Raw genomic sequence first — 12629 nt, 5'->3', positions numbered from 1 at the left:
ATCAGAAGAATCATCAACGAGAAAGAATCATCAGTTACAGGTCCCAACAGGGAAGGATGTACATCGCATCTAGTACAAGAAATCGACCACCCTTACGCTCACCCAATGAGAAACTGTCATCACTTTGAACTCTTGCTTTTCTCCAGTGAACCTTCCTTCAAAACAATCCCCCCCTCCAACCTCTTCCTCCTTGATAAAATAACATCACTCTCCTTTTTTGTTGGACTTGCCTATAGCTTTGTGGTAGTTTGTAGGTCCTTGATTGCAATTCTCTGCTATTCCCAAATAACCCATTTTGCTGGTTGGATAACTGGCTATTTTTTTTTAGATTAACAGCATTTATAATTATGATCCTTTTGTATTAAATATTTAATCACAGAAGCAATCCATCCTCCTTGAAAAAATGATCAGAACAGTATTGATTAGGCCAAAGTCTTACCTCCTCCTCACCATCCTTAATCCCAATCCCCTTTGTTCTTACCCAGATATAACCACTATTGGGGAAGAAAAATTCTTCCTCTGCCCTTCAAGGTTCTTCTGGCTCATCTGAGAATCCAGTTGACATGAGATCTATTTGATTTTTCAGGAGAAATTCAAACAAAAGTTTAACAACCTGTATACCTCCTATACACATGGAGATACCCAGGCAAATGGAGTAATTTCCTGAAAGGGCTAAAGCTGTCACCCTAAATACCATCTTCAGCCAAAGATGGGGTGGAGATCAGTGGTGGGAGGTGACCAGGAAAAGTACAGTCGACAAGGTAGTGTTGTTATGCAGATTTAAATCCTGCCTTTTCTACTGATAACAGTTTCTAGACATTTAGAGTCCCCCTCCTCTTACTGATACAGTGAGGGAGATACCCTCACAAATGGAGATTTCCCTTATAGATGTAAATGTTTTTCACAAAAGGGGTAACTTCCACTTGATTTTCAGACCTTCTCTTTGTGTCTGCAGTTTTCTTAAAAATAACCAGTTTAGAGTAATCATCATGTCAAAGAGGCATATCTTGGGGTGGCAAGATTTGCTCCCCTACACCGCTGTAACCAATCTGAAATTCATTTTCATAGACCTGCTATGTTTTTATGGACATAAACTGTATCTACAAAATATATGTATAGAGTATTGTGGCATTTTCTGTGTGCAAGCATGTTCACAAAAATGATGCCATGCTATGGACAACATTCTTCAACCTGATAATGTCACATAATACTCTTTCTTGGACAGCCTTCCTTGCTAGAACCCATGAGACCTACAGCCTTTTTCAGGCAGCTGCAAAATTTCTCATAGCGTGGGGAATCCCATCATTTTAGCAATTCCTCTGTTATTTGGACAGTTAGATTGTTTCCATATCTTTCACCGTGATGGATAATCCTGCGGGGAACATCCCTGTGAGAATCTGTCGTTGACACATGCAAGGGTTTCCTGATGGTAGATGCCAAATGGGTGACTTTATTTGTTTTTTGTTTTTGGGGTTTTTTGTTTGTTTGTTTGTTTGTTTTACTAGCTGTGCTCACTTGTCCCCAAAAGTGGCTGACGCCAGTTCTTCATCCCATCAGCTGGGTGTGAGCAAGACCCAGTATCTGACATCCTTATCAACCGTTGCCGTAATCAGGTAGTCCCCATCACTTTCATTTCTATATTGTCTTTGTATCTTAAGTGCCTACGACAGTGTCGCTGTCACACAGTGGGAGCTCAAAGAATATAGGTTCATGTTTCCTTTCACTGGAACATCTTTTCCTATGGAGGACCCTCTCCTTCACCTTGCTTACACCTACTCACCCCCTTGGATGTCTGCACCAGGGACCTTCGCTGAACCCCAGGTTAGATGAGGTGGTTCTCCTGTGTCTTTGTAATGCTCTCTCTCAATGCACTTGTAATGGTTTATTATTTTTTATATGCTGTCTCTAACCTGCTGAACACCAGAGAATGCCTTAGCTCCCCTCTGTGTCTTCATCACCGGGCCCTGGCCCCACATGTAGTAGGCATTCAATAAGAGTTTTTAAAATAAAGGCCATTGTCATGCAGCCACATGCACATTTGAATGAAAGCGCAGGCAAATAAACAGCATATAAGCAGAAGGAAAAATTAAGCTGTCAATCTGCTGAGCGGCAAAGATTTCTTTATTTCAGGTCTTTTAACATGATGGAGTGGGAGGGAGAGCGAAAGAAAAACAAAACTAGAACATGGCTGTGGAAATGCTTTCCTGGGGCATCCCTGCCCTTCGCTGTCCCCCGAGTGACCATCTTCTGCCCTCTGTCCTGTCCCCTCAGGGACCACGGTGATGCGGATGACCGCCATTGATGCGGACGACCCGGCCACAGATAATGCCCTCCTACGGTACAATATCCGACAGCAGACGCCTGACAAGCCGTCTCCAAACATGTTCTACATCGATCCTGAAAAAGGCGACATTGTCACCGTCGTGTCACCTGCCTTGCTGGACCGGGAGGTGAGCTGAAAGGCATACATCTTGTTTCTCATGAGAATTGAGCGTGGCTTTCACAGGAGGGAAGATGTGGGACTTCAGGCAAAGGCACTTTATATGGAAGGGTGGACATGAGGACTTTACACATAGTTGGGTAGGGACATCTGTGAAGGGAAATGCGAACCCCAAAAACACTCACTCTAAACGGCCACATCCTTAGGAATTATTTGTATTTATTCGACCTGGTGCCTCTGTTTCCTCACCAAACCCTTATTCATGCGCCCTTGTGATGGGGATTCTATGTCTCCTTACCTGTCTGCCAGAAGGAGGGGATGGGACGAAGGAAGGAAGGACAGGCAGGCAGGGAGGTAGGGGAGGGGCAGATGGGAGGGAGGTGCCTTTGTCCAAGATCACAGATTCAGGTGGCCTCGACTTCTCTTCTTTGTCAAACCCTCTGCGGTGTGAGCCGTTGTTTCCCCTGGAGCCTCTCCTGCTTCAGCCTCAGGCTGTCACTGGGAATGCTCACCCATCCTGTAGGTCAGGTGACACACACAGGTGACCCAGGGACCTCCGTTGGTCGGCACGCTTGCTCTTTCTTTTTGCCTAGGGTACTTTCAAGCCTTCCTATCAGTTGCCCTGTCAAAATATTCAGATTTCATATTTATTTTTTAAAAAATTCCAACTTCTAGCCCCCTAAAAATCACAAATTTTGGAAATTTTAGGCCCAGTTTCCATATGTGGACAGTCAGTCATGTGAGATGTGACAGTCAGTTGGAGCTAGTGGTCGCAGTCCCATGTATGTAGGGCATGCGCTCCTGCCCCACTTACGTCCCCCCAGCCTGGGCCCCCTGACCCTGGCCCTTCTCCTGAATTCCAGGTCCCACTCAGTCAGTTGACTGACTCGTGCAGCTCCCCACAGGACTCAATAGAAGAGACTCTTGGCTCTTCAAACCCAGTGTATCAAACCAACCTAGGGATTCCCCTCTGACCCTCACCCCTTCCCCCCACCCCATATCTGCTCCTGTCCTGGCACTCTTGGTTCCCAGCATGACATCATCCCACAGACATGACCCCTGCTGTCACCCTTGACCTGCGAGCACCACCTGCCCCATGGTAACCACTGGGTTTCCCTACTGGGCTCCCTTGCCTTCTCCCCTCATGTCTTTGATTAAACAAATCCTTGGGTCAGAAGTGCCTTCTCCTCTCCTTTGTGGTTTTCCACGCTGCCGCTTCTCACAAGAATCTGGGTTAGAGCCACTGCCCCTGAGGGGGCAGCCTGGGTGGCTCAGTCGGCTGAGTGTCCAACTCTTGATTTCGGCTCAGGTCATGATCTCAGGGTCGTGAGATCAAGTCCTGCATTGGGCTCCAAATGGGTGTGGCGTCGGCTCGAGATTCTTTCTTTTCTTCTCCCTCTGCCCCTCCCCACTTCCTTTCTCTCCCTCTAAAAAAGAAGAAGAAGAAAAAAAGAAAAGAAAAGAAAAGAAAAGAAAAGAAAAGGAAAGGAAAGAAAAGAAGAGTCTTCCTAAGACCTGAGCCTTCCCTGCCTTGGTGTCCCCCCACCCTCTGACTGCCCTTACTTCAGCCATCATACGCATGTGCTCCTTTAAGCCGCCACGTGTCTTCTTGAAGAATATCCCCTTCCTCTGGGTCTAGAAGTGTGCTGCCCAACACAGCAGCCACTGGTCAGGGGCAGTTATTTACATTTTAATTTACACTCATTGATAGGAAAACATAAACGTGTATCAGGCAGGACAGACAGAATATCGTCACCATCACAGAAAGTTCTGGTGGGCGACGTCGGCCTCAACTATACACCTAAGGAGAGTAAAGACTGTGGTCCTTTGCATGTCTGGAGCCCCACTGCCTACTAGCACGCTTGGAGCACTCCCGAAACTCTTCGTTGTATGTTTTTGGGGGTACAGGCAGGAACGAGTTGGAAATGACACTGAGATTCTGCACTCCAGGGGTGGGAATCCATAGCTAGGAGTGGGGATTTCTGGAAGGGAGGAAGGGAATGAGCTCTGCATCGAAACCGTGGTTGTCACTTGGAAAATGTGATTGTGGCTGGCTAAAAATAGGAAAGCGGGGAAAAAAGAAACACACCGAGTCTACTTCCTCCATGTCATGTCAAATTCTCTTTCTGGTCAGCCCTATGTTTAAGATCACTCGATGCTGTATTATCTCCTTCGGAGGCAAGGAATGACTTCCCACCTCTGATTTTCCCTGTGTGTGTGTGTTCACACGTGTGAACACACACACACACACTGAGGCACACACGCACACACACAGCAGCTTTCCTAATTCTCCCAGAGGCACACGTGCAAATTTTTTTAAGGTGGAGACGAAATGCGGTCACTTCTCTGGCTTGGCTTCTCTTCCTACTGACAGATATGTTTTGTAGGTCTCTATTTATAAACTGAAGTGATAATATAATGGGTTATTCCATTTTTAAGGTTTATTTGGGGGACTGATGTGTTTTAAGTGCATGATCTCTTCATTTGGGTTTTTGTTAACTCGCACTAAGTATGTAATGATGGGAGTTGAATTAAGGATTTCTGGCCACAGCGTACCAACGGCTCCCCCCAAAAAAGATAAACACAATTTAACCAAAATTGGAAAATCAATGAAAATGAAGGAAGGGTATCACTTTTCTGTGAGGGTTTCCAGAGTTCACTGCTGACTGAGGCAACATTGGCACGGTCTGAAGGAAGGAAACGTCCCTGAATGTAGACAAGCCTTGTTGACTGACTCGTGCTGCGGTAAGCTTCTCTTCAGCAAGTTTGCTGAAAGGGCGAAACGTGTCTCCATGTTCCCCATCCATAAAGGGACAGACCTTGCACGTCGCACTTCTCATCTCACTGCCCCGTCCTACAATCAAGTGCCCAGGACGGGCTCCCACCGCAGGCTTGGGGAATCATTGGTCAATATTTCCGGAGAGCTACAGAGTAGACATCTCATCCTGGGTTTGGTTTTCAGGCTCCTTCCGGACCATCTGAGCCGCCGTTGAAAATGGGATTGCACCGTTTACTTTTCAGACAGTGGCCCACTGGGGCCCCCGGCAAACCTCGATAGGATTCAAACCCATTGTCGTTCCGTGACCGGGTCTTTGGGCCGGGATCTCAAACAGCATGTTTGCGTGTTGAATACTGTGGGTGTAAACAAGTGGGTTGGGGACTCCTCCTAGAGCCGGGACCCCTGAGGTTATACAAATGGGGCACTCCCGTTGGCCCCAGCTGGTTGGAAGTGGACGCTCTGGAAGCCTGTTGGTAGATACAGTGAGCTCAGCTGATGAGACCTAAATTTTCCAACTTAATGTTCCATTGTCCTTTCTTTTAATGACTACGTCCCCAGGGAGGACCCTGGCAGGTAAGGTAAGACTTCAGAGGACACCGCAGGACTGTTGCCTTTGAATCTGCCTCTCCCACATTTGCTTTGTCCTAGAGCACATCAGGGAGGATAGTCAAGGACGCCATCTTGGTCGTTGCCTTTCCTCCCCAACTGGCTTCTCGGGATGTCTCCGGGGGGCCAACTGAGGCAGGTGCCCTCACTGATCCGCTCCTCCCTATACTCTGAGGAGGAAAGGGGTTGTGTCCGTCTCATTCCCTGCCACCTTCCCAGTCCTTAGCACGTGAGGGATGCCCAACAAATATTTACTGAGCATGAAAGGGCAGGAAGGGTACAAGGGAGAGAGGCAGGTGGCTGGGAATGTGTGATGTCTCTCTGCGTGCTCGGGCTGCTCTCTGGCACGGTCATTGCCATTCATTTCGTGCTGCATTCAGGGCAGTGCGCCTCTGGACCCACAGCTCATGCCCAGAACCGGGAGGGAGACCACCCGTTGCTCACCTGCTTTGCCTCATGAGAACATGCTAGAAGGCAGCTCACCCACTGTCTCCATCTTCTGAGGACCCGTAACAGACACCGGTCCTTTTCCTCCTAACCATGAGTGGCAGCTGACTTGGCTTCCCACTCCATGGGCCACCGTGGCCAGATAGATGCCATTGGACTTGGTGGGTCTGTCCTGCTTGGTCTCCACATGGTGAGACGTTCAGTCATCTAGAACAGAGGCTCTCAAACTTGGCTGCGGAGCGGTAGAGCTGTGCTCCAGCCGAAGCCTGGAGCCATGACATCAGAGTCTCAGGTGGTGGGACACAGTCATCAGTGGTTTTTAAAAAAAACCCCAAGGAATTCAAACATGCAGCAAGCTGAGGAATCCTTTGGAGACCACGTTTCCGTGGTTCGCTTAAATGTTTCCCCGCCTAGCTGAGCGTAGTTTCCTGGGACGGCTCTAACAAAGCACCACAACCCCGGGGGCTTAAAACAACAGAAATTCATTCTCCCATGGTTCTGGAGGCCAGAAGTTGAAGTCAGGGTGTTAGTGGGGTCAGGCTCCCTTTGAAGTCCCTGGGGGAGGATGCTTCCTTGCCTCTTCCAAGTCCTGGGGGTTGCTAGCAATCCGTAGCTTTCCTTGGCTTGTAGACACACCTCCAGTCGCCACCTTCATCATTGCGTGTCCCTCTTCTGACTGTGTGTTTTCACGTCATCTTCCCTCTGTTCATGTAGTGAATTATAAAGGTGGGTAGTGAGTTCTCCCTTGTGGGAGGTATTCAAGCAGATTGCCCTCGGTAGGCTATCATAGAAAGGATTCAGTTAGTAAAGGTTATATCCTTAATGTCTTCTCCAACCTTGAGACTATAGTTACTGAAAACATTTATTGAATATCTTCAAGGGGCCGTTTGTCCTGCAGGATGCTGCCTGCAAGGTCGGTTTCCTAGCTGGCCAGCTGTGTGACCTTGGGCAAATCATTTAAGTTCCCTGAGCCCATTTCCTCATCAGTCATCACTATGGTAATGACATCGGCACCCCAACTGTATCAGCTCTCCGAGATGTGCATAACTTCCTCCAGCTTTGCAAACAGCAAAGCATTGTATGAACACAGCTATGACCCCATGTCACACTTTCTATGGCTGCTGAGAACCCAGACCCCAGTTCCCACTGGCTACCACTGAGAGCTTGACTGTTGTTTCTGTCCACACGCTGCTGATGCTGAAAGACTCTTTCCAAACTGTGCGGACCATGTTCACTCCACCCTGTGAGTCAGACCTCTCCAGTTTCCCGATGCTGGGCTGGGTTTAGTTGCAAATTCTCAGATTCACAGCTGAATTTGAGAGCAGCTGCAGTGACCATCTATTGTCCTTACGTTTTCCTAAGCTCGGTGTGAATAGACATCAGATTTCACTTGGAAACAAGCATTTTCCAGTAAAAGCTCTTCCGTTTACATTTTCTGAAGCCATGCTGGAATACAAACTACCCAGAGAAAGAGATTTTGGACCTTTGTCCCATCTCTTTTTACCCACTGCCAAGCTTAGAGCCAGATAAATAATAGGAACTTGGTAAAGATTTGTGAGATGGATGGATGGATGGATGGATGGATGGACAGACAGATGGACAGATGGACAGATGGATGGATGTCCTGTGTTCCTTCAGTTTGTATTTATAAGTAAATAGCTTACAGATGATCTCAGAATTTACTGCAAGAGCCACACCCTAGCATGGATATAAAGAGGAAATGATTTTATTTTAGTCAAGAGCTTATTCTTGCCCTTGTGTAATCATCCGATAATCTAATTTATTCACCTTCTACCTGCCTTGTGTCAGGACTGCACTAGGCTCTAAGAAATACCTTGGTGGATAGGATGGGCGTGAGGATCTGTGTTTCTTGCTTAAACGTTTGGGGAAACATTTGGAGAAAATAAGAGCCATCTATCCTACTGAACGAAATTGGGTTCATCTGGGGCACTGTTTTATTCTTTTCCATAACCATACTCAGCCCCTCACTCTGACAGCTCTGTCTATGTTTTTAAGCTATGTCTGGCTGCACTACAAAATAAAATCAGATAAAGGTCCCTAACGTTTGATAAATGCTTTATTTAGTTGATCATCTTGGCTGGGAGACTGAAATTCGTCAGCTGAAATCTGCCAACTTTTCTGAACACAGCCACAGTTTGAAACCACTCAGAGTAGCTAATGGTCAGTTTGGGGGGCTTGTTTTTCTTTTTGGTTTCCTCCTTCTCCTCCTCTTCCTTTTTTTTCCTTTACCCCTTCTCCCTCCTTCCTCCTTCTCCCTTCCTCCTCTCCTCCTCCTTCATCTTCCTCCTCCCCATCCTCTTCCTGGTCCTCCTCCTCTACTTCTTTCTTTCCCTCCTCCTCCTGTGTTTTTTAACAAATAGAAAGACTTTCCAGCGGTGTCTGGGTGGCTCAGTGGGTTAAAGCCTCTGCCTTCAGCTCAGGTCATGGTCTCAGGGTCCTGGGATCGAGCCCCGCATCGGGCTCTCTGCTCAGCGGGGAGCCTGCATCCTCCTCTCTCTCTCTGCCTGCCTCTCTGCCTACCTGTGATCTCTCACTGTCAAATAAATAAAATCTAAAAAAAAAAAAAAAAGTTTCCAGAAGAAGTCCTTAACATTCAGTCTTCACAATTGCAAAGTGAGAATATCATTAGTCTTTTTAAGGAGGTTGAGCACTTTTCTATCTTTGTTTAAATTCGCCTTCAGCTTAGTATGTATTACCTCCGCATAATCTAAGGAAAGTGGTAGTCTACCCATAAAAATGTACGGACAATAAGAGATATTAGGACTGTGAGTATAATTTATTTTCCATTTTCAGCTGGTAAAGCATTTTCTGAAATTTTACAATTCTCCCAATTTTTAGGCCAAAAATGAAAACAGAATTCCCTTCCTTCTTTCCGTGGTGTCACATAAGTCTTAGATTTACGTGTATGTTTTTACTATGAAAAGTTCGGGAGTTCTCGATTATGGCAGAGAAAACCCAAAAACGTGGCCGAGCATCCTACACAAAACTGGATGTGCTTGGTCACGATGATCCAAGTTGGGGCGCCTGGGTGGCTCAGTTGGTTAAGCCACTGTCTTCAACTCAGGTCACGATCCCGGAGGCCCGAGATCGAGTCCCGCATCGGGCTGCCAGCTCTGCCAGGAGTCTGCTTCTCCCTCTGAACTTCTCCCCTCTCATGCTCTCTCTCTCACTCTCTTTCTCAAATAAATAAATAAAATCTTTAAAAAAAAAAAAAAAGAAAGAAAGAAAAGATGATCCAAGTTAAAGTACTGTCACATAGGCAAAACCTCCAGAAACAGTAACGAAATCTGTGAAAATGATGATACCAAGTCATGCTGTCTAAAAATAAAGGAATAATCGTAAGAGATAACATTTCTCCCATGCCTTGAATGAAAGAAATAACCATCATACTATCAGGGAAATAAATGTTTTCAGGCCGCTCTGATCTAATGCTAATACTTTTCTCATTATCATCATGTTTAAAACATTGGCCGTAATTACACACAATTCAATCATGCTGTCAGGAATATTCTGCTTCTTTATTTCGGCGGGTGGGACCAGGATTATTTAGATAACAGCATCCTCCCCATTTCTGTGAGCTATTTACTCATAAATATTTTTGTTGGGATCATTTTCTCCATCTTTTTTTTTTTTTTATCACTTGCTGCTGAGAAAATAGAAGGGGAGAAAGTTGATGTAAATAAATTGTCTTATTATTTTTAAAATAACACATTATCCTTGCAAATGAGACACAGATGGCAAACCACCCTATGTGAGTCACACTCGCTCTGTTGTGTCAGCAAATAAAATGGAATGGCGTGTTCACCAGGCATGAGGCTAGCAAAGCCCGGGGGTCTGAAACTCGGTTGCAAACGTGCCGGCCTCCTGCTGGCAGTAGTGGAGCTGGAGATGGGGAGGGCAGGGCCTTCCCCGGTGGCCTCCTGCACGTCCCAACTCCAGATCAACTCTAGCAGGACACCGTGGGGAGCCTCCACTCTGTAGGGACCCCTGAGCATTTCCCCACCTCCTCCAAGGTTGACCATGAAAGCAAAGGCTGTCTCCAGTCACCCAGTAGGACCCCAACCTGGCTGAAATCTGGTCTGACAGTCATGGATCTAGGGTAGGGGAGCCAGCCTCAGGGTCTCCGAATTCGTAGCCCACCTGCACCTCTCATCAGCTAGGACATCAGGTAGCCTGTCTAAGCCTGGGTTCTTCCTCTGCCACAATGAGGATAATCAGAGTCCCCACCTCCTAGGCTTAGCAGGATGATCAAATAAGATACATCAGGCATTTAATACCCTGTAAATATCAGTGGATATTAGTTATTTTCATGATGGACAATGAGACTGAAGAAGCAGCTTGGAGAGGGGGTTTCTTCCTAGGCCGGGGAGCCCATTCACACTCTGGCCCTACGGCAGGGAATCTGGCAGGCTTAGAAAATTCAGCGAAACACTGGGGTACTCCACACACCACAATCCGGGGACAAATGCGGACGCCTAAGTATGGAGCACCCACCGGTATGTGCTGCATGGGGGACAGAGGCTGGCTATCTGGGACATGGAGATCGTGCTGCCCGGTGAGGAAGGAGAGCAGAGCAGGCGACAGCAAACACAGGAAGATGGGCGGCTGGAAGGCTACAGTGAAGGAGTTGAGGGAAGGGCATCAGGGGAGGGGAACAGCATAGGCAAAGGCACGGCACGTTCATACATTCCTTGAAGAGAGATCGGGACCGGAGGGTGTCCCGGGGAGATCCCAGACAAGGACAAGGAGTTAGTACAAGATTGTCGAGGGCTTCGAATGTCATCCTACAGATTATGGATGGATCCTAATGTAAATGCAATGCCACCAGCCGTATTTAAACATTAAACAGAGCTCTGTTCAACACAGCGCTCTCAGAGCAGTGACTCAGGAGCACTGGCCCGCTGGAGGGGGGACGATCAGCAGGAAAGTAGGGGCCTTTGGGGAGCCGCTTGAGAATCCTTGGTGGACGAGGAGTAGCTGATTGCTTGTCTTCTCAAGGGGCGAGACAAGGAGTTACCACTTGAATCCAAATTCCGCAGGTTGTTCATGGCAGAATAAATACTAATCGTGTGTCTCTGTTCCTGGCATCTTAGAGTATCAGACAATCAGTAGCTGCATGTCACATGTTGAATAGAGAGACACTTAGCTTTGTCATTAACAGAGACTCATCTTTCCGTATTTGACAAATGTGTAATTCTCTGAGCTTTCTCTCCTTTTCTCTCTTTTTTTGTAGGGTAAAAATAACTTAAAATGCAGGGCGATGATGAATTTAGAGCACTTCTCTTTTTCTGTCATTTTAAATCTCTCCATCTTACTTTATGTGAAGGACCCTAAAAATCGAAGCCCTTTTTCCTTTTGGGGAAAAGTTATTTTAGTTACTTTATTTTATTTTTTTAAGATTTTATTTTATTTATTTGACAGAAAGAGAACGAGATCACAAGTAGGCAGAGAGAGGGGGGGAAGCAGGCTCCCTGCTGAGCAGAGAGCCCCATGCAGGGCTCCGTCCCAGGACCCTGAGACCATGACCTGAGCCGAAGGCAGCAGCTTAACCCACTGAGCCACCCAGGCGCCCCTATTTTAATTATTTTAGTGAGCACATATTTCTTGGGGCGGCTGGCTTAAGCATCTGACTCTTGACTTTGGCTCAGGTCGTGATCTCAGGGTCATGAGATCGAGCCCTGCATTGGGCTCCACTGTGTTGGGGGAATGTGCTAGAGATTCTCTCCCTCTGGCCCTCCCCACCTCACATGTGCATTCCCTCTCTCTCTCTTTCTCTCTCTCTCTCTCAAAACAAATAGTACCTACTTCTCTCTGTCAGCCAGGAACTAGGACGAGCCTGGTAAAGCACATTTTACTTCACACATTTTCCAGTCATAGTACTTCAGTGACACCACTCTAAATCTCACCCCCATTCATAGCCCCAGTTGGACAGATGTACCCTAGTTTAGAAAGAATGTCTAGTTCCATCCTGGCTTTGAACTGGTGGAGAAAATAGGGGCAAGCTTCACTTCTCGCCATATCGGGAACAGTCCTTTAAGGGAAGGAAAGTGGGTGCAGAGTCTTTGGAGAGCAGCTCTTTCAAACCTGCCTCTCCTGTGCTTGGCTCCTAGCTGGGACCCTGGCAAGGACGGCAGCTCTCAGGGTCGATTGCAAAGCGTCATTAAGGGAGGCTGACCAGAAACCTCAAGGCTTAGATTAAAGCAAGCTAGCAATAGACCACTTCAAGACGTGATGGCGTCTCAAAGTGCTGGGATCCACATTTCTTTCAGTTTTGTTTTAAGGAAGGATCTAATTTGCTATACTTTTCCAGAGAATAAAAGTTTGTTGGTAGTGTGG

At 46.9% G+C, this 12629-nt stretch overlaps 1 protein-coding gene across 2 annotated transcripts in view; it reads left to right on the top strand.

Annotated features, from left to right (window-relative positions):
- The window catches only part of CDH13 (cadherin 13), a 975207-nt gene that overhangs the window by 747739 nt on the left and 214839 nt on the right, over nt 1–12629 (top strand). For both annotated transcript variants that reach the window (XM_032853867.1, XM_032853868.1), the window contains exon 7: nt 2272–2450. In XM_032853867.1, coding sequence (XP_032709758.1) covers nt 2272–2450 — 179 coding nt within the window. The remainder of the gene's footprint in view (nt 1–2271; nt 2451–12629) is intronic.

The sequence above is a fragment of the Lontra canadensis genome, unplaced genomic scaffold, assembly GCF_010015895.1.
Source record: "Lontra canadensis isolate GAN:19392208 unplaced genomic scaffold, GSC_riverotter_1.0 scaffold8, whole genome shotgun sequence".
Lineage (NCBI taxonomy): Eukaryota > Metazoa > Chordata > Mammalia > Carnivora > Mustelidae > Lontra > Lontra canadensis.
This window is presented reverse-complemented; position numbering and strand designations above follow the sequence as displayed.